The following is a 25519-nucleotide window of genomic DNA, read 5'->3' as shown; positions in this document are numbered from 1 at the left end:
GTATTCTTAAAGAAAATAGTGATTATGAAAGTGATCTGGCTCATTTATTTCTCAAATTTTGGTATTTATATTATCAGGCCTGTAATATGATAGTATAGGATCCCTCACATAAACATTTTCCAGTCATTATAAGATAACTTAGCAATCCTGAAATAAAGGGAACACATAAGATGCAGAAATAAATTCATAGGAAATTACTGAGAATCAATGGATAGCAAAAGAATATTACTATTGTTTATTATGACTCTTCTGCTTCTAATATAACATAAACTTGCTTTTATTTCTTATGACTGTAGAATATAAAGGCAGTATAAATGCAATTAGGATTGAGGCTGATTTCTGAATTGGCTACAGCTGTATTAATGTAAAAACTAAACTATAAATGAGACGTATCTAGCAAAAATGTGTTTGCTTTCTAATTTTTTTAAATATTAATTGCACACGTTTGTGGGGTACAGTGTGTATATACTGTACATTCATTCACTTAGGGTAGATAGCATAGCTTTATACCCGATAACCCATTACTTCCTGGTTTTCTAATTTATTTTTTATTTTTTGGCAGAATGTTGGAAAAATTAGTATTTTCAAAAATGTTAGGTATAGAAAACTATGTCTATTTTACTTTGTGTCCTTTCTTACGTTTTTTTCAGGGGTATTGGAGAAGATATTCCACTAGAAAAAGATTTCTGGAATTAAAATATTATACAATCATCTTGCAATCTAGGATAAGAATGATAATTGCTGTTACATCTTATAAACGATATCTTTGGGCTACAATTACAATTCAGAGGCATTGGCGTGCTTGTTTAAGAAGAAAACAAGATCAAAAAAGATATGAAATGCTAAAATCATCATGCCTTATAATCCAGTCTATGTTCAGAAGATGGAAGCTACGTAAAATGCAATTACAAATAAAAGCTGTGATAATATTGCAAAGAGCTTTTAGAGAATGGCATTTTAGGAAACAAGCTAAAGAAACATCTGCTATTATTATACAATCATGGTATAGGATGCACAAAGAATTACAGAAATATATTTATATTAGATCTTGTGTTGTTATCATTCAGAGAAGATTTCGGTGCTTTCAAGCCCAAAAGTTATATAAAAGAAAGAAAGAGTCTATACTGATTATCCAGAAGTACTACAAAGCATATCTGAAAGGAAAGATTGAGCGCACCAACTATTTGCAGAAACGAGCTGCAGCCATTCTACTACAGGCTGCTTTCAGGAGAATGAAAGCTCATAATTTACACAAACGAATTAGAGCTGCTTGTGTTATTCAGTCATATTGGAGAATGAGACAAGACAGATTTCGATTTTTAAACTTTAAGAAGATTGTTATCAAATTGCAAGCACACATAAGAAGATACCAACAATTACAGAAGTATAAGAAGATGAAGAAAGCGGCCCTCATAATTCAGACTCATTTCCAAGCTTACGTGTCAGCCAGGAAAGTTCTAGTGTCTTATCAGAAAACACGCTCTGCTGTCATTGTTCTACAATCTGCATATAGAGGGATGCAAGCCAGGAAAACATTTATTCACATCCTTGCATCTATTATAAAGATTCAATCGAATTATCGTGCTTATGTGTTCAAAAAGAAATTTCTGAGCCTAAAAAATGCTACAATAAAATTGCAGTCAGTTGTCAAGATGAAACAAACACGTAAACAATATTTACATTTAAAAGCAGCTGCCCTGCTTATCCAGAAATGGTACCGTTCCAAAAAGATGGCTGCACAAAAGAGAGAAGAATATATGCAGATGCGGGAATCTTGTATTAAACTGCAAGCTTTTGTTAGAGGATACCTGGCCCGAAAGCAGATGAGGTTGCAAAGAAAAGCTGCTATTTTACTACAATCGTATTGCAGAATGAGAAGGATACGGCAGTACTACCTGAAAATTTATAAAGCAATTGTTGTCATTCAGAATTACTATCATGCATACAAAGCACAAGTCAGTCAGAGGAGGAACTTCTTGCAAATCAAAAGAGCCGCCACTTGCTTACAAGCAGCTTATAGAGGTTATAAAGTACGCCAGCTAATCAAACAACAATCTATAGCTGCTCTTAAAATTCAAACTGCTTTTAGAGGCTATAGTAAAAAAGTGAAATATCAATCTATGCTTCAGTCTACTATGAAGATTCAGAGATGGTACAGGGCACACAAGACTGTTTGCGACGTAAGAATACACTTTTTAAAGACAAGGGCAGCTGTGATTTCTCTCCAGTCTGCTTATCGTGGCAGGAAAGTTCGCAAGCAGATCAGAAGGGAACATCAAGCCGCAATGAAGATTCAGTCTGTTTTTAGAATGGCCAAGGCCCGGAAACGGTTTACGTTATTAAAAACAGCAGCAGTAGTCATCCAGCAACATCTGAGAGCATGGGCTTCAGGAAAGAAACAACGTATGGAGTATATTGAACTCCGTCATGCAGTACTGATGCTTCAATCTACATGGAAGGCAAAAACACTGAGAAGACAGATTCAAAGGCAGCACAAATGTGCTATCATCATACAGTCATACTATAGAATGCATGTGCAACAAAAGAGGTGGAAAAACATGAAAAAAGCTGCTCTTCTGGTTCAAATGTATTATAGAGCTTACAGTATTGGAAGGGAACAGCATCACTTATATTTGAAAACAAAAGCAGCTATAGTAATTTTACAGTCAGCCTACCGGGGTATGAAAGTGAGAAAAAGAATAAAGGATTGCAACAAAGCAGCAGTTACTATACAGTCTAAATATAGAGCTTACAAAACCAAAAAGAAATATGCAACTTATAGAGCTTCAGCTGTTATAATTCAGAGATGGTATCGAGACATTAAAATTGCAAATCATCAACATAAGGAATATCTTAATTTAAAGAAGACAGCAATTAAAATCCAAGCTGTTTATAGAGGTAGTAGAGTAAGAAGGCATATTCAAGACATGCACAAGGCATCCACTTTAATTAAAGCTATGTTTAAAATGCATCAGTCAAGAGTAAGATACCATATGATGAGAAAAGCAGCTGTTATAATTCAAGTACAATATCGAGCATATTACCAAGGTAAAATTCAACATGAAAAGTACCTGACAATTTTGAAAGCAGTTAATGTTATTCAGGCAGGTTTTAGAGGAGTAAGAGTTAGACAGACTCTGAGAAAGATGCAGATTGCAGCAACACTCCTTCAGTCATGCTATAGAAGATACAGACAGCAAACATATTTTAATAAGCTAAAGAAGGTAACAAAAATAGTACAGCAAAGGTACCGGGCAGTGAAAGAAAGAAACATGCAATTTCACAGGTATAACACATTGAGGCATTCAGTAATTTACATTCAGGCTGTTTTTAGAGGGATGAAAGCTAGAAAACATTTAAAGGTTATGCATTTAGCCGCAACCCTTATTCAGCGAAGATTTAGAACTCTAATGATGAGGCGAAGATTTCTGTCTCTCAAGAAAAGTGTTGTTTGGATTCAAAGAAAACATCGTGCAAATCTCTGTGCAAAGCATCACTTACAACAATTCCTTCAGTTACAAAAGGCAGTTATTAAAATCCAGTCATCTTACAGAAGATGGGTGGTAAGGAAAAAAATGCAAGAAATGCACAGGGCTGCTACTTTCATTCAGACTGCTTTCAGAATGCACAGAGTACACGTGAGATACCAGGCTTTGAAAAAGGCCTCGGTTGTTATCCAACAGCGATACCAAGCAAATAGAGCTGCAGAACTGCAGAGGCAGAATTACCTCAGACAAAGACATTCTGCCCTGATCCTTCAGGCTGCGTTTAGGGGTATGAAAACTAGAAGACAATTGAAGAGTATGCATTCTTCTGCAACCCTTATTCAGAGCAGGTTTAGATCTTTAGTGATGAGGAAAAGATTCACTTCCCTCAAAAAAGCTACTATTTTTGTTCAGAGGAAGTATCGAGCCACCATTTGTGCCAAGCATAAATTGTACCAATTCCTGCAGTTAAGAAAGGCAGCCATTACAATACAGTCATCTTACCGAAGACTGATAGTAAAGAAGAAATTACAGGAAATGCACAGGGCTGCAGTTCTCATTCAGGCCACTTTCAAAATGCACAGAACATGTGTTACATATCAGACTTGGAAACATGCCTCAGTTGTAATTCAGCAACGTTATCGAACATACAGGGCTGCAAAATTGCGAAGAGAAAATTATATCAGACAATGGCACTCTGCTGTGATCATTCAGGCTGCTTATAAAGGAATGAAAGCAAGACAGCTTTTGAGGGAAAAACACAGAGCTGCTATCCTAATACAAAGTACATATAGAATGTATAGACAGTATTATTTCTACCAGAAACTTCGGTGTGCTACAAAAGTAATACAAGAAAGATACAGAGTAAATAAAAAGAAACAGAAAGCTCTTCAACACAATGTGCTTAAGAAAGCAGCAACTTTTACTCAGGTAAGTTTTCAGGACATGAACATAAGGAAACAGATTGAGATAGCATCAGCTGCCTTTATTGTTCAAAAGCATTTTAAACCTTTTAAAATAAGGCATTATCTCCATCGTAGAGTAACAGTATTTTCTGTCCAGAGAAGGTACAGAGTACTAACTGCATTGTGTGCTGAAGCAGTTATTTGTATGCGGTCTTTTTACAGAGGTTTCAAGGTATGAAGGGCTATATCTAATTGATGCACCTGACTGCTACACTGATTCAGTCCTTCTACCAAATGCACGGGGTAAAGCTGATTATCAGGCAAAGAAAACTGCAGTTGTAGAGAATTATTATCAGAGTAAAAAGGGAAAGGAAAAATTTTAGCAGTTCAGAAATCTGTATGAACTATTCTGGCTGCTTTTAGAGGCATGAAAGTTAGATCAATTGAAAAACATACCTGAGGAAAGGGTGACAGCCATTGTTAACCAATCTGCGTTCTGCTGTTACAGAGCTAAAACTCAATGTAACGCTGTGCAAAGTGGGCATTTGATGATTCAAAAGTGGCATACAACTTCTTACTTGCTTATTCACAGGAAGCAGAGTGTCATTCTCAAAGCAGGGCTGCAGTAACCATTCAAAAAGCTTCTCATAAAACAGTCAGAAGAAAACTGGAAACACAGAAAAGTGCTGCTTTACGAATTCAGTCCTTGCTCCAGATGGCTGTGTATCGAAGAAGATTTGTTCAGCAGAAAAGAGCTGCTATTACTTTGCAGCATTATTTCAGGACATGGCAAACAAGAAAACAGTTTCTGTTATATAGAAAAGCAGCAGTGGTTTTACAAAATCACCACAGAGCCTTTCTGTCTGCCAAACATCAAAGACAAGTTTATTTACAAATCAGGAGCAGTGTTATCATCATTCAGGCTGGAATGAAAGGATTTATACAGAAACGGAAGTTTCAGAAAATTAGAAATAGCACCATAGCAATTCAGGTATGTATATATTTAAATACAAAACTTCAGTCTTTCTTTTGACCAGTATTTGTTAGAATTTATAAAGTAAGCATAAGCAGGTCATAATAATATTTAGTTTAAGCGACCGTATTATTTGCCTTCCACATTGGAACATTTTTGAGAGTTGGAAAGTGGTACCAATAATAATTCATCCAAGACAGCACAGGACTGGGATTGTTCTAGCCCTGGTCACCCTGTGCTCGGTTCATTTCAGTAGCTGTTAATTATAACACTCCTGGAAGAATTTTGGAAAGATGGGAGCTCTATTTGGCGAAGTTATTTTTTTAATGAAAAATTTAAGCTAAGGTAAAGTGTTATTTGGCATAGTTTAGGCCAAATAGAATAACTTTATTCCTCTACTAATCTGTTAACCGTGGCTACTTAGACTAGATTGACATACTTTATTCAGAGTTTTTAGTACTTTTGGCTTCCAAAGCACTTTTGTATTATTTTGTTTATTCTCCAAATGCATGAGGAATTATTATCTAAATTATTATTATTCCAAAACACTTTCGTATTATTTTGTTTAATCTGTTCTCCAAATGTGTGTAGAAGTGTTATTTCTCTTTTAAAATATGAGGAAACTGAGATAGGTTAAGTAACTTGCCAGTGTTGCACAGAAAGAGGCAGACCTAAGAACTGAATCTGAGTACTTCAGCTATTTCTGTTCTACAAGCAATAACCTGGGCTTTGAACCTTGGGTCAATATGCTGGTATCTTGCTGGGTTGCTGTTAAGCTTAAAAACACTGTTTTCATTCAACAAACATTGAGTGCTGGCCATGGGCCAAATACTGTACTGGGTGTTAAGAATAGGCAGTGAGTAAGATATACTTAGTTGCTATTCTCAGAGAACTTAATTGAGCAAGGAAGCGTAATTATAATACAAAATGAGAAGTGTAGGTTGCTGGAAACATGAAGAAGGGAAACCTAAACTAATCTCAGTGCCAGAGAATGCTTACCAGAGCAAGCGACACTTAAGCTGAAATGTTAAGCTGAAGGATGAATTGGAAATAGCCAAGTAAAATTTATGGAAGGAATATTCCAGCTGCAGGAGATAACATGGAAAAATCCAAAACCAAGAGAATGATAAAAAGTGATATAGGACCAGGTCTGCAATAGAGGGAGTAAGGTTGTGGATGGCTTTGTAAGATATTGAAAAAAGATTAGTCTTTATCCAACAGACTAAGAGAAGTTCTAGAGGAATTTAAGCAGGAGAAAGCCAGAATCATTAAAAAAAAAAATTACTCTGGCAGGAATGTGGAAGATGGAAAGGAGACAAGACTAGAAACAGGGAGACCAGTTAGGAGACAGTCGGCAGTAGGTCAGGGAAGAGAGTTGTGGTTCAGTATAGGTTAGTGGCGACAGGATTTTAGGAACTTGTTTGGAAGGATAGAATTGGCAGTATAGAGAGCGTAAACAGGGAACCGCGCCATGTTTGTGACTTAAGTAACTGAGTAGATTGTACCATTCACTGACATAGGAACAAAGTCAGGAGTGGGTTCTTGCTTTTGATTTTGTTTTTATTTGTTTGCGGCTGGCTGGTATGGGGATCCAGACACAGACTTTGGTGTTATAACACCACACTCTAACCAAGCAAACTAACTGGCCAGCCCCAGGAATTGGTTTTGATGAATTAAGTTTGCAGCACATGAAGTCTGAAGTACCTAGCAGATGTCCCAGTCTAGTAACTGTCTAGTAAGGCAGTTGACCATGTTTGTCTGGTTTAGGAGAGTAGTATGGATTTTAGAATTTGACTTGTGCATTTTTATGAGGTTGTGAGAGTAATGGGATCGCCTGGGGAAAATGTATAGAATGGGTGAAAGAAGAGGACCTCGGACTGGAGTCTGGAAGAACATTGAAATTTAAGGACATTAAGTGGAGAAGCTAACACATGATATTAACAGGGGAAGAAGACAACTAAAAGATTATAGTATCAAGAAACCAAGGATTGAGAGAGGAAGGAAGGAGTGCTCAAATTCCAAATGCTACCAAGAAGTTCAGAATTGAGAGATATTAATTGGATGTATTTGCGTTATATTCAGCTGAAATGACTAAAAGACCAAAATAATAATCTTATGAGAATTCAACTGCTTTTGCTTAAGGACATCCCAAAAGTAACTCTGACCATACAGTGCCTCATCAATGGAATTTAGAACTTAATATCCATATAAGGTGTGGCAGCTGTATTTATTGGATGGGCTTTGGAGTCAAATAGTCATGGGTTCAAATCTTGACTATCACTTACTGGCTATGTAGTAACAAGTCTTTCTCAACCTAATTTTTGTTTATTTGTAAAATAGAGATCTTAATAACCATTTTGCAAGATATTTATTAATAGCTCTTCCACTTATTAACCTATGTGACATCAACAAGTTGCTCAACCTCTCTGGTCCTTGATTTCCTCATCTCTAAATTAGAGGTTATAATATTATCTACCTACATTATTGTAAAGACTAATAGTTCTTAGTGCTTAAATTCAATCAATTGTAGCTGTCACTTAACTTTTAGTCAGCCACAAGGTTGCCAGAATTGGAAAGTCTGACAGTCCCATCATGGATAGGGGCTCTCAGGATTCTGCTGTAGGCTGGAAACAAAACTCAGTATGTATATGGGGTGGGAAGGATTCCTCCTTCCACCCAGGAAGTGGAGCAGGTCAGTGTGTTCATTTCCTTTCTGTTCTTCCACATGGGTTGAGGTGCTGAGGACAACGCACATATCTGGCTTTCCATATATTGTGAATATCATGCAATTCCTAAATATTGGTTAGGTTTCTGTTAGTCTGGGCCGGCAGCCAGCCACAGGGTGTATGTGGTAAAGCTCGTGGTACTATAGTAAGTGTCACTGTTCTCAGAGAGCTCACTGTGTGTCAAAGTCTAGTAGAGAGTCTGCAATTAGTTTTTGTCTTCATTAATCTTATATTAACTTCCAGGTTTTTTTTTATCAGTCTTTAATGCTGACTCTTCCAATTTAGAAAAAATAGACAGCTCATTGCATACTGGTTATATTTACATGTTTACTAGGCTGCGTGGAGGAGATATAAAGCCAAGAAATATTTATGTAAAATGAAAGCTGCATGCAAGATTCAAGCATGGTATAGATGCTGGAGAGCACGCAAAGAATATTTAGCTGTATTAAAAGCTGTTAAACTTATTCAAGGTTCCTTCTATACCAAACTGGAGAGAACACGGTAATATATCATAACTCTGTGGAAGAGTGTGAGAGTATGTGTGTGTAGTAGCCAAGTCCTTATATAAAATAACACTGCTTATCGATTTTTCTCTTAAGTATTTGCTGTGCTTAATTTATGTGGTTGGTTTTGTTGGTGTTTTCTTCATTAATGAAACAAAATATATCTCTTGGACTGCCTTGCTTTTTAGAGATAGAGCATAGCTTGACAATATAATTTAGTAAAAAAATATTTACATATACTTGATTAATTCATGTTCATAGGGATGAGGGTAAGGACAGACAGGTGGGAAGTGAATAAAATAATCTAGTTAAATCTTGGTTTCCTTGTTAGAGCATTGATTCATGTTGTCTGTTGACTTGACTGCTGGCAAAATTTGGTTTTTTACTCATTTGTTTCTCTTTTCTTTTTTTACTTTGTATTTTTCCTTATACTCTATCCTTAATGATGGCGACCCTAGTGACCAACCTGTATTTTCTTATTCCTAGTTCATTTCTTCTACACACATTTTCAGAAGCTGTTACTAGATCATCTATTTTTTTTAATTTTTCAGTATAAGAATTTTTCTTCAGTTTCCATAACTGCTGAATTATTGTATCAGTGATGGTATTATAGATTGTTCTAGGAGAGCGCACTAGTGTTAGAAGAGTTCCAGGATCAAGTCCATAGCAGGACTTAACCTATAAAGATACAGTTGCTACTATCAGCGATTAAAGATCACTATCTAATTTTTCCTGTACTGAAATTCAGAATTTTTCTCATTGACACTCAGCCTTATTTTCTAAAAAATGTGGCAACAAGACAAGCTGATCTTTCTACTTTTTCTACATTACCGAGAACAGATCAAAGAGCCTGTCCATTCTCATTTTATCTGTTAGAACTACATTAAGCCCTAAAGTTTAATCTGTAGCACTCTTTTTTTCCCCCTCCCTTGGTGGCTGGCTGACAAGGGATCAAACCCTGGACCGTGGTGTTACCGGCACCACACTCTAACCAATCAAGCTAACCGGCCAGCCCACATTTTTTTATTTTTCTCCAATTCTGTTTAAGAATAGCTCTATCTAGGTATTTTGATGATGCCAGTCCTTCCTTTCAAAGGAGCATTCATATATCATTTGCCTGATGTTGCTCATAATCTCCCCAATACTATTCTGCTCAAAGACTCACAGTACGGACTCAGATTTTATACTTTACCATTATTTCTTCCAGCACCCACTACATCTAGGTTTTTGTCTAGATCTAGATAATGATATTTTGTTTTAATCCTGTTCAAAAGTCTTCATCATACTAGAGTGATAGAACTTCATATTTCTCATCCACTGGAATATTGTCAATTGCAAAGTTTTTATTTTTTTCATTGTGTCAATGTGTGTGAGAGTGTGTGTGTGTAAAATTCTGATTGTTAGAACCTAAGTGTGAAGAATACTTTTCCACTTTCTTTTATTTTGTCATTGCCTTTCTTATATTTCCTTTCTGCTCGAGTATTTAAAGGGGAGGCAATAAATATCTGTTGAATAGATTGAAGTAATTTGAAATTGCTTTTCAATAACTACTTTTTAGGTTTTTGAATGTGAGAGCATCAACAATTATCATTCAGAGAAAATGGAGAGCTACACTTTCTGCAAGAATAGCTCGTGAGAACTTCTTAGTGATAAAAGTAGGTACAAAAAAACAACTCTGCAAAGAACTACTTTAGGAAACAGAAAACAAACAAAAAGAATGTTTTTAAGACCTAACTATTCATTTATTTTACACACATCAATTGCAGTCAATTAAAAATTTTATTCACCCATAAAATAACTATTTGCTGGTATTTTTTTGTTATATATCTATATTTATAAAATATTCTCAAACCCAAGTTTGTAGTGACTTAAATGAACATAAACAATTTATTTGGAGAAGATCATAAAGATACAGCATACTTTGTGTAGTATGAGTAATTAATAACATGCTCTTTAAGGCACAATTGGTGATCTATATAAAATATTTAAGATCAGGGCTGGCCAGTTAGCCCAGTTTGTTAGAGTGCAATGTTATAACAACCAAGGTCAAGGTCTCAGATCCCGTTACTAGCCAGTTGCAAAGTTTTAGAATAGCTACAGTACTTAGGGTCTTTCATTAAGTAACTCAAAATTAAAATCTTATTTGTAAATTTCAGTGTTCATGTCATATTCACTGTAGTTATACAACCACTATTATTATTACTCTTACTGCTGATGCCTAATACATGCCAGGCATTGGATAAGCTCTTGTATATTTACTAACTAATTTGATCCTCATAACAACCTTATGAGGTAGTTACTATTAGCATAATAATTGTACAGATGAGGAAACTGAGATTTAGAGAGGCAAAGCGACTTGAACAAGGTCATTCTGCTAGTAGATGGGGAGTTATATTGTAAGACAAATCTAGCTTAAATAAATTAAAGCCATTTTAATTCATATTGTTTCTTTGTGTGTATTAGGAATTGGCTGTCAGGATGTTACGTAAGTGACAAATCTAAGGTGTGCTGGTGGTAGGGTTCTTGAAGCTACAGATAGCTTTCCTCATAGATGTATATACGACCACTCTGCTCTTCGTATTGTACCTAGCATTTTTATTAAATGTATTTGTCCTGTAATAATGTTGGTCCTTTTTTCCTCTCACAATGAAAGGAATCAAGAGGATGAATGGAATAAGCACCAGCTACTTATTGACCCTGGCTTGTACCTTCATTTTTGCTATAGACTTATATAGGTTTGGTAATAATGCTATATCATCTTTTCATGTCTGTGAAATAAGGCATCCTTAAACTATAAATGTAGAGTAAAACATAATTATGCCATCTTAATTTAACATTGAGAAATTTAAGAACCTATAGTGGGTTGAAAATTTTATTATTTCTAGCTATTAATGCTACTTCCAAATTTTTCCTTATAGAGACATCGGGCTGCTTGTTTGATCCAAGCACATTTCAGAGGATATAAAGGAAGGCAGGTCTATCTTCAGCAGAAATCTGCTGCTTTGATCATACAAAGATATATACGAGCCAAGGAGGCTGGGAAGTGTGAAAGGATAAAATATGTTGAATTAAAAAAATCTACAGTTATTCTACAAGCACTGGTGCGTGGTTGGTTAGTAAGAAAAAAAGTAAGTATTTTCAAGTATTTTAAGTCTAAAGAAATGAAAGTATTTGATGATAAATAGTGTTAAGAAATTTTAGATTTTGGAGAATAACTTCAGAACTAATATAACCATTAACGTGAATCAATTTAGCTGCTGCAAAGCCATGTAACAAAAGCACTGGTTGTCAGATTTTTGTTCTATGACCCCACTATTTCTCAGAGATGCTCGCTGTCAAAGATGCAAAATAAAATGTCTCTTGTATAATAAATCTTAACAAAGGACCTGAAAGCAGTATGAGATCAAGGCTCCATATGTGAAGAAGGCCACTTGCTCTTCAAGTAGCCTTTTGCTCCCACCAGGCATCTCTCTGAAGTGTTGTAACTACCATCCCTGTGATAGCTTTCATGTCATCAGCTGGAGAGAACCCTTTTTAAGGGAGCTCGTGACCTTCGACCTTCCAATATGTGAAGTACTGGCATAAACAAAATAATTGGATTTAAAGTTAAAAAGAAGAAATCATTTGTATTTTGTTTACTGAATCAGAAGTCTGAAGCCCAGAGGCCGTAGTAGAACACTTATGCTGCAGGAGTCTTATGCTGCATTTGCACTATGCTATCTAATACTGGAGAAATTAATTCATATAATTTTTTCTGATTTAATATTGTAACAGTATTCTAACAGTTCTGCTTGGAATACTATAACCTTTTTTGAATTTAACATTCATACCCTTCTCTCATTATAATAACATTGCAAAACATTAAGACCAATCTAGCTATTACTGGATAGTTTAGTTAAATTAAATGATATTATTCTTTAGTAAAGTGCCAAAAATATAATTTTGCTTTCTATACCTTGAATTATGAGTTACACTATTGGACATATCGTATAGTAAAGGATTCTAAATCACTCTGAATTACAATGTAAATAATTGTAATAATTAAAAGTTAATTTATTCTTGCTAGTTTATATAACTTGATACTGAGGTTATACAAAAATAAACACTTATTGATTATCTGAGGAGTTGGATACTTGATTATTAATGCTCTTTTTTTCTTCCCTCCTTTAGATTTTAGAACAGAGAGCCAAAATTCGGCTTCTTCACTTCACAGCAGCTGCGTATTTTCACCTGTCTGCTCTTAAAATTCAAAGAGCATATAAACTTCACATGGCTATGAAGAATGCTAACAGGCAGCTTGATTCAGTCATCTGTATTCAGGTTAACTTCTCCCTTGCAGTAAAACTATATGATATAATTTGTCTGTTAGAAATTTTTGATATTATAATAAGTAATTTCCAAATACTTTATGCTAAGGTCCTATCATATTTAGCCTTTCAGCATTGTCTGTGAGGATGATTTGACGGTTAGAAGTAGGTTCATGCCCTACGGCACAAAAGTGAAGTTGTGAATTATTCTCTGATGTAATTATAATTATAGTCCTAGCAGCAGAGTCTGAGGGTACCTGTTTCTCCACATCCTTGCCTACACATGGCACCAGAAGACTTTCTAATTTTTACTATTCTCATGTAAATGGGAAATGGGATCTCATTTTTGTTTTGTTTTTGGATTTGATTGCTAGCAATTCCAAAACTTTTTCATATGTGTTGGTTATTCAAGTTCATATCTGTATATTCTGTCCTTTTTTTAATGTGTTTTTTTTCCCATGCACTTTGCCCTTTTTTCTGTTGGATGTTCTTTTTTTATTATGATTTACAGGAATTTTTTATATATTTTAGAGAAAAATCCTATTTATTTGTATATTTAACATATTTACATATAAAATACTAAGTGAAAGAAACAAATTGCAGAATAACATATACAGTTTGATAGAATTTATATAAATTGTAAAATGAAGGCAGTGTTGTGCAGGGTTAAACACTTACACACATGCACGTACACATATCCCCACACCCCTGACATTGACTGCAAGGGTTTGTACCAAGTGGAGGGGGAAGTAATGCCACTGGAGGGGACTGAAATATTTTAATATACTGTTCTATTTCTTTCATTTATGTATGTGTGTGTATATATATATATATATATTTTTTTTTTTTTTAACCTGAAGTAAAAGTGAAAAAAGTCTTTGTATGTTTAAAACAGAGATGGTTTCGAGCAAGATTACAACAAAAGAGGTTTGTTCAGAATTATCATAGCATCATAAAAATTGAGCATGAAGTTCAAGAATCTCTGAAACAGCAAAATAGGGCTGCATCAGTAATACAGAAAGCAGTACGCCATTTTCTCCTTCGTAAAAAACAGGAAAAATTTAATAGTGGAATCACTAAAATTCAGGTAAGTGAAAATTGTGTGGTTTTTAGTTTAAGACTTTGGTTGGCAATTCATCTACATGGTAGCTAACATTTTATAAACTCACATATGCTTTAAAAAGCTAAGAGATTAGCCAGTAGTCTAACTCATGAATACTACATTACCATAATTTCATTGCTAAGGCTTTTATTTTCAAATTCCCTACAGGAGGTTTATGATTAAGAAATGAAACAGTGTTTTAACATTTTGAATAGATTTTGACATTTTTGGCCAGTGAATGATGCCTCAGTTTACATACAGGAATACTATATATGTAAATTCCTTTTAGCAAAGTTGATTTTACTATTTATTACAACCTGAATTGTGGTTTTAGTTGAAATGTATCTGATCATACCATATAAATTTACTGAAAATATTTACATTGTGGAAATAAATGTAGATATCTATCTAAGTTGAAAACATAGTTGGCTGTAATCTTAAAATTACTTTGCTTTATCTCTTTAAGGCATTATGGAGAGGCTATTCTTGGAGGAAGAAAAATGACTGTACAAAAGTGAAAGCTATACGACTAAGTCTTCAAGTTGCCAGTAGAGAGATTCGAGAAGAAAACAAACTCTACAAAAGAACTGCACTTGCACTTCATTATCTTTTGACATATAAGCACCTTTCTGCTATTCTTGAGGCTTTAAAGCACCTGGGTTAGTTCGTTTTAATAATATCTTGAATAAGGTTAGGAGTAAATTTTTACCTTTGAATGTTTAAAAATGTTGTAATAGTACAGTATTTGCCAAAACTTCATTTTGTAGCTGTGAATTAACCTGTGCTTTTTTTTCCCCCCACTTTCAGAGGTAGTTACTAGATTGTCTCCACTTTGCTGTGAGAACATGGCCCAGAGTGGAGCAATTTCTAAAATATTTGTTCTGATCAGAAGTTGTAATCGTAGTGTTCCTTGCATGGAAGTCATCAAATATGCTGTACAAGTCTTGCTTCATGTAGCTAAGGTAGTTTTCCATTTTAATAATGAAATATTCATTGGTCAAGAAATGTGACCCTGCAAATTAAGTGTATGTTTATGTTTGCTCATTACTAGAACTTAAGTCTCTTAAATTCATTTGTGTGCAAGAATCTTGGGGGGAAAATGTTTAATCTATTAATATTAAATTTTAATATTAGATTTTATTTCTTCTTCCTTTGTAAAATTAATAACAATAGTGGATAACATTTAGTAAGTATTTAGCACATGCTAGTATTTTTCATGCATTATTTAATTTAATTTTTATAATAATTCTCTAAGGTAGTTCACATTATTTCCATTTTATAGAGAAGGAATAATACTTTTAGAAGTTAGGTTCCTCTCCTAAGAACCTGAGTGTCACAAGGGGTAGGGCTGAATTTGGATTCATCTCTGTCTGACTCTACAGCTGGTATTGTTCTGCACCGTATTATATCAAGACAGTAGAACCTCATTATAATTATATCTGGAGGAACATGATGAAGAAAAATATTACTGGAACTTAGTTACCTTGTAATGCTCTATATATCAGAATTTAAGTCTTTTGACTTTGGGCTGGTAGTTGATATCTGTAACAAACTATATTTATATGCATTCAAAGGTATTAATATGAAAGATTTATCTTTCTTACCCAACCCCTCAATCACAACTTAGAGCAAATTACCTGGTGTTTTCATATTGAGAGGTAGTGGTTAAGAATACATACTCTGATGCCAAACTACCTGAGTTTGAATTCCAGCTGTGCAGCATATTATAGGTTCCTTAGCCTCCTTGTGATTCACTTCCTTCAACTATAAGAGGGATATAGTAATAGTACCCACCATAGAATGTTATAGTGAGGATTAAATAAATTATTCTGCATAAAGTGCTTGATACACAGACATGCCATACAAGTGTTTCTATTAATGTTATTATTATCTCAGTATCATCATTATTTGCTACCATGCAAATTTCAATAGGAAGCTATTGAAAAAATTAGATAAATGAAACATGAAAAATATATTCTATACTTTCTAGTATCATATTTATTTTGCTTTATTTCAAAGCAAGTTCATCTTCCTCTCTAGAAGCATGTAATAGGGTAACTAATTAGATCTTATCTTTATCATTATCTTACCCCACGATTAACTATCACAGATGTTACCTTTTTCCTAAGAGGTTCTTACTAAAATGGTCTTTAAAACCTTGCTTTTATTTAATTCGAGATGCTCATTTTCAGAGATTTTAGATTTGATTCATTATATGTGGAACTTTAGAAGTAGATGGGAAAGAAAAAGGTTAAAATGTGAATAAGCATGTAAGATAGATCCAGAAATGACAGTATTAACAAAAAAAGTCATTTCATGAACTCCTTTGCACATGCTGCAGATGGCTCAAAAATTTGGCTCTAAGCTCTTCATGGTTGAGCTGTTTCTAAAGGTATGTGTTTATTATAACTTTTAATTTCATTCTGTTTTCTTCCAGTATGAGAAGACTACGGCAGCAGTTTATGATGTAGAAAATTGTATAGATACACTGTTGGAGCTTTTGCAGATGTATCGAGTAAAGCCTGGTGACAAAGTTGCAGACAAGGGTGGAAGCATTTTCACAAAAACTTGTTGTTTGTTGGCTGTTTTATTGAAGACAACAAATCGAGCCTCTGTACGTATTAATTAGTTACATTTTGTTAAGGTTTTTTTTTTAGGTTGTTAAGTGTGTGTCTTTTCCTTCAGTAATTATTACACTAAAATAGGGTTTGTATGTATTCAAATCTGCTTTTTACACTGATAACAATGAATTCAGGATATATATATATATACAAGGGTACTTCAAAAAGTTTGTGGAAATATAGAATTAAAGATAATACTAATTTTTTCACAAATTTTTTGAAAACCCTTGTGTGCGCACACATGCATGAAGCTGTTTCTTTCAGACATTAAAGAAACTGAAATATGCAAATAGAATTTATTACAGCAATAAAAGCATCCATTTCCCATTTAACTAGAGAGAATAATAAATTATCCTAGCAATGTAGAAAACCAGATATGTATATAACTCCTTATCCTCCTGTTGTAATCATAAATATATTTCAAGCTTTTCTATGGTGAGACCTCAGTTATTCTCTCTAAATGTCACAACAAACATAGGAATAATGATAAGCCATGTCTGAATTGTGGCTGTTATCCTGATAACAAAGGGAAACCACTGAAGGATTTTAAGTAAGGGAATGATGTTTTCCAATTTAAATTTTAACATTATTCTGGCTGCTGATTGAAGAATGAATTTGGGAGAGCATGTGTGGATAGAGGAAGACCATTAAAGGAGGAGGCAAGTGTATGTATGTATGTAGTGGTCTAGGCAAGAGATCGTGCCAGTGAGAGATTAGGTGAATGACTTCGGAAACTTGGAAGAGGTAAAATTCACAAGACTTGGTAACGATATGGTAGGTGTATTGACTATAATATTTCCTTTTTGTATTCAGTGTGGAGTTAAATATACAGCTTTTGAATATTTGTCTTCTTTATAATTAATTACCTAGCAAATTAGTTCATAATTTAAATCAATCTGCCTGCTATATTTGGAGAGCTTCTGTTCTTGATGGTCAGAAGCTCGAATGTTTACTTCATAGTGTTTGTTTATTATGATTGAGTTTGCTAGTCTAGAGCAAAAAAATTTAATTATTCTTGGTTTTTAATAAATGTACATTTTCTTTTTTAGGATGTAAGAAGTAGGTCCAAAGTTGTTGATCGTATTTATAATCTCTACAAGCTGACAGCTCATAAACATAAAATGAATAATGAAAGAATACTTTGTAAACAAAAAAAGAATTCTTCTAAGAGCATTCCCTTTATTCCAGAAACACCTGTAAGGACCAGAATAGTTTCAAGGTAAGCAATTAAATGTACTCTGTAATCTTGCGTCACTGTTCATTCATTTCATAGTACTTAACCATAAGTAAGATATTGTGTACAACAATAGTGAAACAATAAATGAACAGGAATAGAATATTTCCTAAATGTAAAGGAGGCAATCTCAGTAAATAATGAGTTAATAATGCTATACCTTTGGATATTTAGTAGTTATTCAACAAATTTCTTGTATTAAATAGTTAAGAGCTAAGGCTATGAAGCTTGTTATAAGTTTTATCATTTATTTTTTCCTGCATGAAGAAAAAGTTACACTGTTTAAGAGCTGCCAAAAGTCCCTCTTGACCAAAATGTCAACCTTCAGTCCTCCGGTAATTACTCTGATTCTTGGAGTTTCTCCTACAGAAGTTCTTTATGAGACCTTGTATTCGTTTCTGAGGGCTGCTGTAAGACATTACCACAAACTTGATGGCTTTAAACAACAGAAACTTATTCTTTCACAGTTCTGAAGGCCAGAAGCTTAAAATCACAGAGTTGGTTGACAGGCCCGTACTTCCTTTGAAGGCCCTTGGGTACGTGTCTTCCTTGGTTTCCAGCTCCTGTTGACTCTAAGTGTTCCTCGGCATGTGCATTTATAACAGCAGTCTCTGCATCCATCTTCAGACGGCCTTCCCCTCTTCTCCGTCCTCTGTGTCTTCTGTAAGGATGCTCGGCACTGGATCTAGGGCCAGCCCAAATCATCCAGGATGATCGTATCTTGAGATTCTCTATTTAAGTATATCTGCAAAACCCTTTTTCCAAATAAGTGACATCCATAGGTTCTGGGATTAGGACATGGATATAGATAGCATTTAAGGCCAGGAGATGAATGTAATCACCTAGGAGGAAGAGAATATATGGAAAAGAAAATCCCAAACTAAATCCTAGGGTAACCCTGATAATTCCAGAATTCAGACAGAGAAAGAACCAGCCAAGAACTCTGAAAAGAAATTGCTAATCAGACAGGAAACATTCCAAAGAGAGTGGTGTTACAGTCAACAGTGTGGAGTGCTGCTGAGAGATCAAGTTAGAGGAAGATGAAAAATTCCCATTGGACTGGGAAAAATGGAGGTCACTGGTGATGTGGTGACACGTGCCAGCTGAGGAATGAAAACAAATGGAACACATCGTATGAAGGAATCATGAGTTTATGATGATACTAAAGATGCCATCTTTCTTATATGGACAGTATCTTAGGGTAACAAAATGGTCAATGCAGAAAAGTTCTCTGTTAAAAGAATTCCATTTAATAAATGCAAAAGGAATATGAGACCATGCACTGTTTTGCAGCCCCTAATGAAATAACAGGCCTGCTCTAGGTTATGATTATGCATGGCTGAGAAAATCTTTAGATGAACTGACTGGATCTGAATCTTGACGTCACAGAAAGATAAGACAACCAAATATTGTGCTTCTCCTGGTACACAGCACCATCTAAATAAGATTCTTACCTTAAAACCAAACCTGAATCACCTCAAGCCTTTTGTGCTACTCAAAGTGTGGCTCACAGGCAGACCAATGCTAGACCACAAGCTCTGTTACTGCTGTGTGTTGATAAATGTTCAGAAGCTTAGTCAGCATTTAGAAACTTATAGTAATTTAACCTTTAACCTTACTGTTGCATATTTTTTAAAGTCAAGTTTATGGAGGTATAATTTACATACAGTAAAATTCATCCTTTTTAATTGTAAATTTTGACTAAGTTACTTATGACTCTTGTATTGGTCTTCTATTATAGAGAACTCTTGTAACATTCTTCTTTTAGGTGGTGTAAATTAGAATTATAATACTGATTTAAGGTTCAGATTTTTTTGTTCATGAATTCTTTTATGCTCTAAAATTTGCAACTTTACAACTTTAGCTGTGACATATTATTTTTATCAGATAGTAAAATTTTATCTAAAAATTGTTGATTTAACATTTTCTGATTTTATTTTATTAACAAAAAGATTTGATTCGTTTCAATAAGCTGTCATGGTGTTTAATAACCTGCCTTCTTTTCTCCCTCCCTCCTTTCTAAATTATATGAATCTTTTCCTTCATTTCTTTCTTCCTTCCTTTCTTTCCTTCCTTCTTCCTATGACTCAGCAATTCTCTGCTAGGTAAAAGTTTTGCAGTGTTGACAGTGCACTGTTTTTTGACTTGAGTGGTTACACAGCAGTTACCTTTATGATTATACTCATAATCATAAACTATATAGTTTAATAATTGTAAATTGGTTTTATGCATACATATTTCACAGTATAACATAAAAGTAGTCTACTTGCTTGAACTTATTCATGGGACCATTTCTACACATAGTGTTTATTTGCAGACCAGGTGAAATTTAATATTATGTTTTTAAAACTATTATTAACATATGAATGGATTATTTCGTTTTTAAGATTTCTTAAGGTAAAATTTACCAACAATATAAATGCACCCTTTATAAGTATGCAATTTAATGAATTTTAACCAAAGTATACAGTTGTGAAATGACCACTGCTAAGATATAAAATATTTCTGTAACACCAGAGTTCCCTTGTGCCCCTTTGCAGTCAATTCTCTCCCTTTAATCCCTGGATTCTGGCAACTACTGATCTGATTTTTGTACCTTTAGTTTTGCCTTTTCTGCACTGTCACATACATGGAATCCTACAGTATGTAGCTTTTTGTGACTGGATTCTTTTATGTAGCACAATGCTTTTGAAGTTTATCCATCCATGTTGTTGCATGGGTTCGAATTTCATTCCTTTTTATCACTGAGTGATATTTCATGGTATGATATAGCATACTTTGTCCATTCACCAATTAATTAATAGATATGTGGATTTTTAACAGAAAAGAATAAGATGGAAATGCATATGATAGGCATTTATGTGAGAAGATGCAGATTTTTTTCAATGAAGTGTGAGATTATAAACTCAACAACTCAGAAGCAGCTCAGAGGGCATGGAGGGGACATTTGAAAAGAGCAAATGAATAAAATAGTCATCATGGAGAGGAAAGGAGAATACAAGACAATTTCGAGTACACATTTTAGATGTACAGTTATTAGCAAAAATGAAATCAGCCAGCCTGATTGTGTAATATAAAACATATATATTAATTTTATTTATGTATTTGTTTGGTTTTTATTTATTTATTTATTTTGCTAAATCCAGCTGTACGAGAATGGAGAAGGTAGATATTTTGATTCAATTTAGAATCAAATCCAGACAAGGTCAATAGGAGAGAGACAACAAAATTAATGGCATTCGCAAAAGGGATTATGTTGAGGCACCTAAGCTAGATACAGAGGGAAGTGAGAAAAGTTCTGAAGGACGATGGGTACATGTTGAGGTCAAATGAATTGGAGATTTCTGTGGGATGGAAGAGTTGGTTCAGTGACTGTGTTAAAGCAGACGGACATGGATGAATCAGAAATTTTGGCTGGACAATGGAAGTCTCAAATTGAAATTTCAGTGGTGGTGCACCATCCGCTGATGACAAGGTCTGATATATGACTGTGTGAGAAAGGATTGGTCGAGGTAGAACAGAAGAAAAGGGGCACAAAAACTGCCCAGGTTGTTGGCTTTGTGGCCGCGTGGGTGTTGATGTTACTGAGAATGGTGACAAGATTTGAGAGACGACCAAGAACCAGGTTTACAAAGAACAAGACCCTGAGAGTTTGGCTGATGATCAAAAGGCGGTGGTGGGGCTGAATAGCGTAAGCTTCAGAAAAGCCAGCATCATTTCTTGGGAAGGATGGAAATAGTCTGGAACTAATAATGGGCGATAATACGAACCTCTCCCACCTCTCTGAGAGGGTTGTAAGGGAAATGTTGTGTTCAGGAGTAGCCACGTTTTAGTGCAGACAAAAGGGAAAGTAACTCTTAAGAGAATAACTTTATTAATGCCAGATTTTCACTTGTTTTTTTTAACAGACTTAAGCCAGATTGGGTTTTGGGAAGAGATAACATGGAAGAGATCACGAATTCCCTGCAAGCTATTCAAATGGTGATGGACACGCTTGGCATTCCCCATTAGTCAGTGTAATCACTTAAGGGTGTACAGCATAAAGAAATGTTAAAGCTCATCATGCATGTATGTAAACTGTTTTTTGCTTTCTGTGTACAACTATTAAAATCTTTGTATTAAAATTTTAAAAATATATAACAAACAACTAAACTTTATTACATTCTTTGTTTTATTATTTAATAACTATTTTATTTTATATGTAACAAACTAATATGTCATAAAATGATAATAATAGTATTATATTAAAGTATCGTATTAGTTTGAATGTAATAATGTTTCTAAAAGGAAAAGAATAGCTTATTACCCCTGTTTTATAGATAAGTTGAAGCATTTTTCTAAAGTAAATGTTGGAAATGGAAGATTCTGTGTATTAATCCATTTCTGTTGCTTATAACAAATACCTGAAACTGGGTGATTTATAAAGAAAATGAAATTTATTGCTTATAGTTTCGGAGACTGGGAAGTTCAAAGTCCAAGGAACAGATTTGGCGAAGGCCTTGGTGATGGTGATAGTGACCCAGGGGTCTTACAGAAAATGGCAGATCAGAGAGAGAGATAGTCCCTCAGGAACTGTCCTTATAAAGCCCTCAGAACCGTGCCCATGACCACCATTATAAATCCATTCACTACGGCATGGTGCTGCAAACTAATCATGTCTTCAAGGCCCTACCTTTGAATTACCATAATAGGGTTTCCCACCCTCAGCAGTTACAGTGCGGATTTAAGTTTCTAAGATATGAAGTCTGTGGGACACAGTCAATCCACAACATTCTGTTTACTCACTAAGAAGTGAGAGGAAGATAAAAATATTCCCTCAAAGGTCTATCAAATGCCTGTCAACATCCTCATCTGTATCCTTGACTGGCTGAAACATCCATGTAGGCAAGTGAACCCCTCTAGGGAAATTTAAAGAATGCAACCCGTCACTGTGTATGCTAAGAACCCTTAACATTGAACTGATTGGGGTTTTAATTTAAAGCAGGAAGAGCTTGGTATTGCTTATTATAGAAACTTGTCTAATTACATACCACAGACCTGAAAATGATTCAGTGTTGAAACCTAAATTGTTATTTCTATAAAACTGGGTCACTGTAACCAGTATCTATGTGATTCCAGGGCTCAGAAGCCTAATATTGCTGGCCATTTGAAATCTGATAAGGTCTGTTTGTGGATGGACACCGTAAAAGTTTTTAACTGTTTGAGATAAACAGTGGTAGCCAGAAATGGAGAGACTATTTAACTACTTAATATATAAATTTGGTAGAACAACTTAAGGATTTAATCTCATTAACTCTGAAGAAAAATTTTTTCCCTTTTTTTTTTTTGTCAGTAAAGCGTTTAAGAGCTCTTGGTACTCAGTATTTGCTTATCTCTTGTTACTGAGTATTTATGGTAACTACTACATTTTTTGTTGACTCTCCTATTCTTTGTTTTCTCCTTCATTTAACAGAATTTTCGTATAAATGATCTATTTATGTTGATTAATTATATTGCTCAAATATCGTTGACCATTGTAAAAATGTTATTAGTACTAATTTCCTCTAAGATGATTATAACTAATTAGTAGTTGCACAAGAAATATTTAGATGAAGTTATGTATGCAAGAAGAGGACTTTCAGATGTTAAAATTTTTTTATTGTTAAATCTCACACTAAACGTGTTTAATGGGCATTTAACCCACACCCTTGCTCCCCTGGCTCAGCTGTACTAATTACCTTTAAAGCAGGCACTAACATCGGTCTTACCAGGGCTTCCCCTTTGCCCCATACCGAAGGAGATGTGTTAGATTTGACAGATAAAGAATTATAGGGCTGTTCCTGCTGCTTATAATGGGGCTAAATACACAGCTCTAATGTGAGGTGAAGTTGTGAAATTCCTTTAGGAATATACTCACACAATCGATTTGGTCACATGGATATTGTATCTTGGGCATTGGTGTCACCCTTAGTAGTACACAGAAGTTCAGTTCCAGTCCCAAGACAGGCCAGATTAAAGGATCAGGCAACCATGCCCCCTGACATATGCAAGCAGCCCAGCAATGACCACCAAGCTGCCACTGAAGTGCTCTGGACTCCTGAGCTGGGGCAGTGAGGTGCCACCGAGGACTTCAGCCACAACCTCCAGACATCTGTATCAAGCCCAGCAATGACTGAGCCACTGCAGGAAGCCGCCTGGTCTCCCCTGCCGGAATGAGGCGAGTGCTGCAGGCTTTGACCATGCACCCCCGCTTCCTCTGTCTGCCACCCTATTTCCCTCCCACTTTTCCTCTATCCCTCCCCCCAAATTCTCCACAGCAGCATCTTAGATTGTAAAAAAATAAAAAAATAAATAAATTTAAAAAAAACAAATGAACAAGTAAATAACAATAAAATAAGGGACCAGGCAAGATTAAAGAAAATGTTGTGAGAGGTATTAAAGATAAAAAGTAGTGGATTTGCATCATCCCCCATTCTCACTTTCATTTCCCAGTTCTAGATGCCTTTACAGTAGTCTGACTCTCCATCTGACATCAGTGCATGAACACATTCATTGAACTAACCTAGCCAGCTTCTCAAACATTTTTCCCACCTGTTTTATTTGTCAATTCTGATTTTCAATAAAACTACTGCTCTGAGGATGTTAAGTAATGTAATTTGTTTACCTAACATGTTTCCTTGTATTTTTATACATAACAACATCCTTAAGAACATTTGTTATGGTCAAACTTAATTTTAAAGTGCTGTATAGATGCATAGTGTTATCACATTGTGGTTTTAATTTGCATTTCCCTAATGCTAATTATGATGAGCATCTATTCATGTGCTTTTTTTTTTTTTTTTTTTTTTTTTGCCATTTATCTGTATCCTTTGGTGAAGTGCCTATTCAAGTCTTGCCCATTTTTAAAATTGAATTGTTTTCTTATTAAGTTTTTAAAGTTCTTTAAATATTATGGATACCACAAGTGTGATTTGCAAATATTTTCTCATAGTCTGTCATTTGTCTTTTTGTTCTCTTAACACAGTCTTTTGAAGAGCAGAGGTTTTTAATTTTGATTAAGTCCAATTTATCCTTTTTTTCTTTCATTGATTATACTTGTAGTGTGTTGTCTAAAAACCCTGCTTAACCAAAGGTCATAAAGATTTTCTGCTATGTTTTCTCAGAGAATTTATATCATTTCAGTTGTATAATTTGTTGATCTATTTCAAGTTTTGTATATGGCACAAGGTATGGATCAGAGTTTTATTTTGCATATAGATAGCCAGTGGTTTCAGCAACTTTTATTAAAAAGCCTGTTCTTTCTCCACTGAATTGCATTTGCACATTTCTCAAAAATTAATGAACCATATATGTATTGACCTGTTTCTTTTCCATTGATCTCTTTTTTTAATGCCGATATCACAATATCTTCATTATCATAATATAATAATTATATTAAAAGCTTTATAATAAGGTTTGAAATCAGTGTAAGTAATCAAATGTTCTTTTTCTAAGGTTTTTTTTTTTGTCAATATACAATGTAGTTAGTTATTGTGTCCCATCACCAAAGCCTCCCTCCCTCCTCCCTCTCCCCCCTCCCACCCAGATGTGTCCCCTCCATTTTCTCGTTGTAAGAGCTTCAAAAAAAAAAAAGTTGAGGTTGTTAAATCTTCCTCTCCCCCCCGCCCCCGGTTTTTTTGTTGCT

General features: G+C 34.7%; 1 protein-coding gene across 1 annotated transcript in view; it reads left to right on the top strand.

The window, feature by feature from the left end:
- The window catches only part of ASPM (asp (abnormal spindle) homolog, microcephaly associated (Drosophila)), a 65750-nt gene extending 43747 nt beyond the window's left edge, over window positions 1-22003 (top strand). The window contains 15 exon segments of the mRNA XM_008588757.1: window positions 651-4643; window positions 4646-4770; window positions 4772-4828; window positions 4830-4963; window positions 4966-5381; window positions 8424-8590; window positions 10151-10247; window positions 11511-11720; window positions 12763-12912; window positions 13795-13986; window positions 14468-14660; window positions 14809-14963; window positions 16439-16615; window positions 17672-17841; window positions 21765-22003. Of these exon segments, the coding sequence (XP_008586979.1) occupies window positions 651-4643; window positions 4646-4770; window positions 4772-4828; window positions 4830-4963; window positions 4966-5381; window positions 8424-8590; window positions 10151-10247; window positions 11511-11720; window positions 12763-12912; window positions 13795-13986; window positions 14468-14660; window positions 14809-14963; window positions 16439-16615; window positions 17672-17841; window positions 21765-21867 (6339 nt within the window). The 3' untranslated portion in view covers window positions 21868-22003.
- Window positions 22004-25519: the final 3516 nt, after the last annotated feature.

The sequence above is a fragment of the Galeopterus variegatus genome, unplaced genomic scaffold (genome assembly GCF_000696425.1).
Source record: "Galeopterus variegatus unplaced genomic scaffold, G_variegatus-3.0.2 Scaffold5021, whole genome shotgun sequence".
NCBI classification, from domain to species: domain Eukaryota; kingdom Metazoa; phylum Chordata; class Mammalia; order Dermoptera; family Cynocephalidae; genus Galeopterus; species Galeopterus variegatus.
The sequence above is the reverse complement of the archived record's forward strand: the minus strand, read 5'-3'. Positions and strand labels throughout refer to the sequence as shown.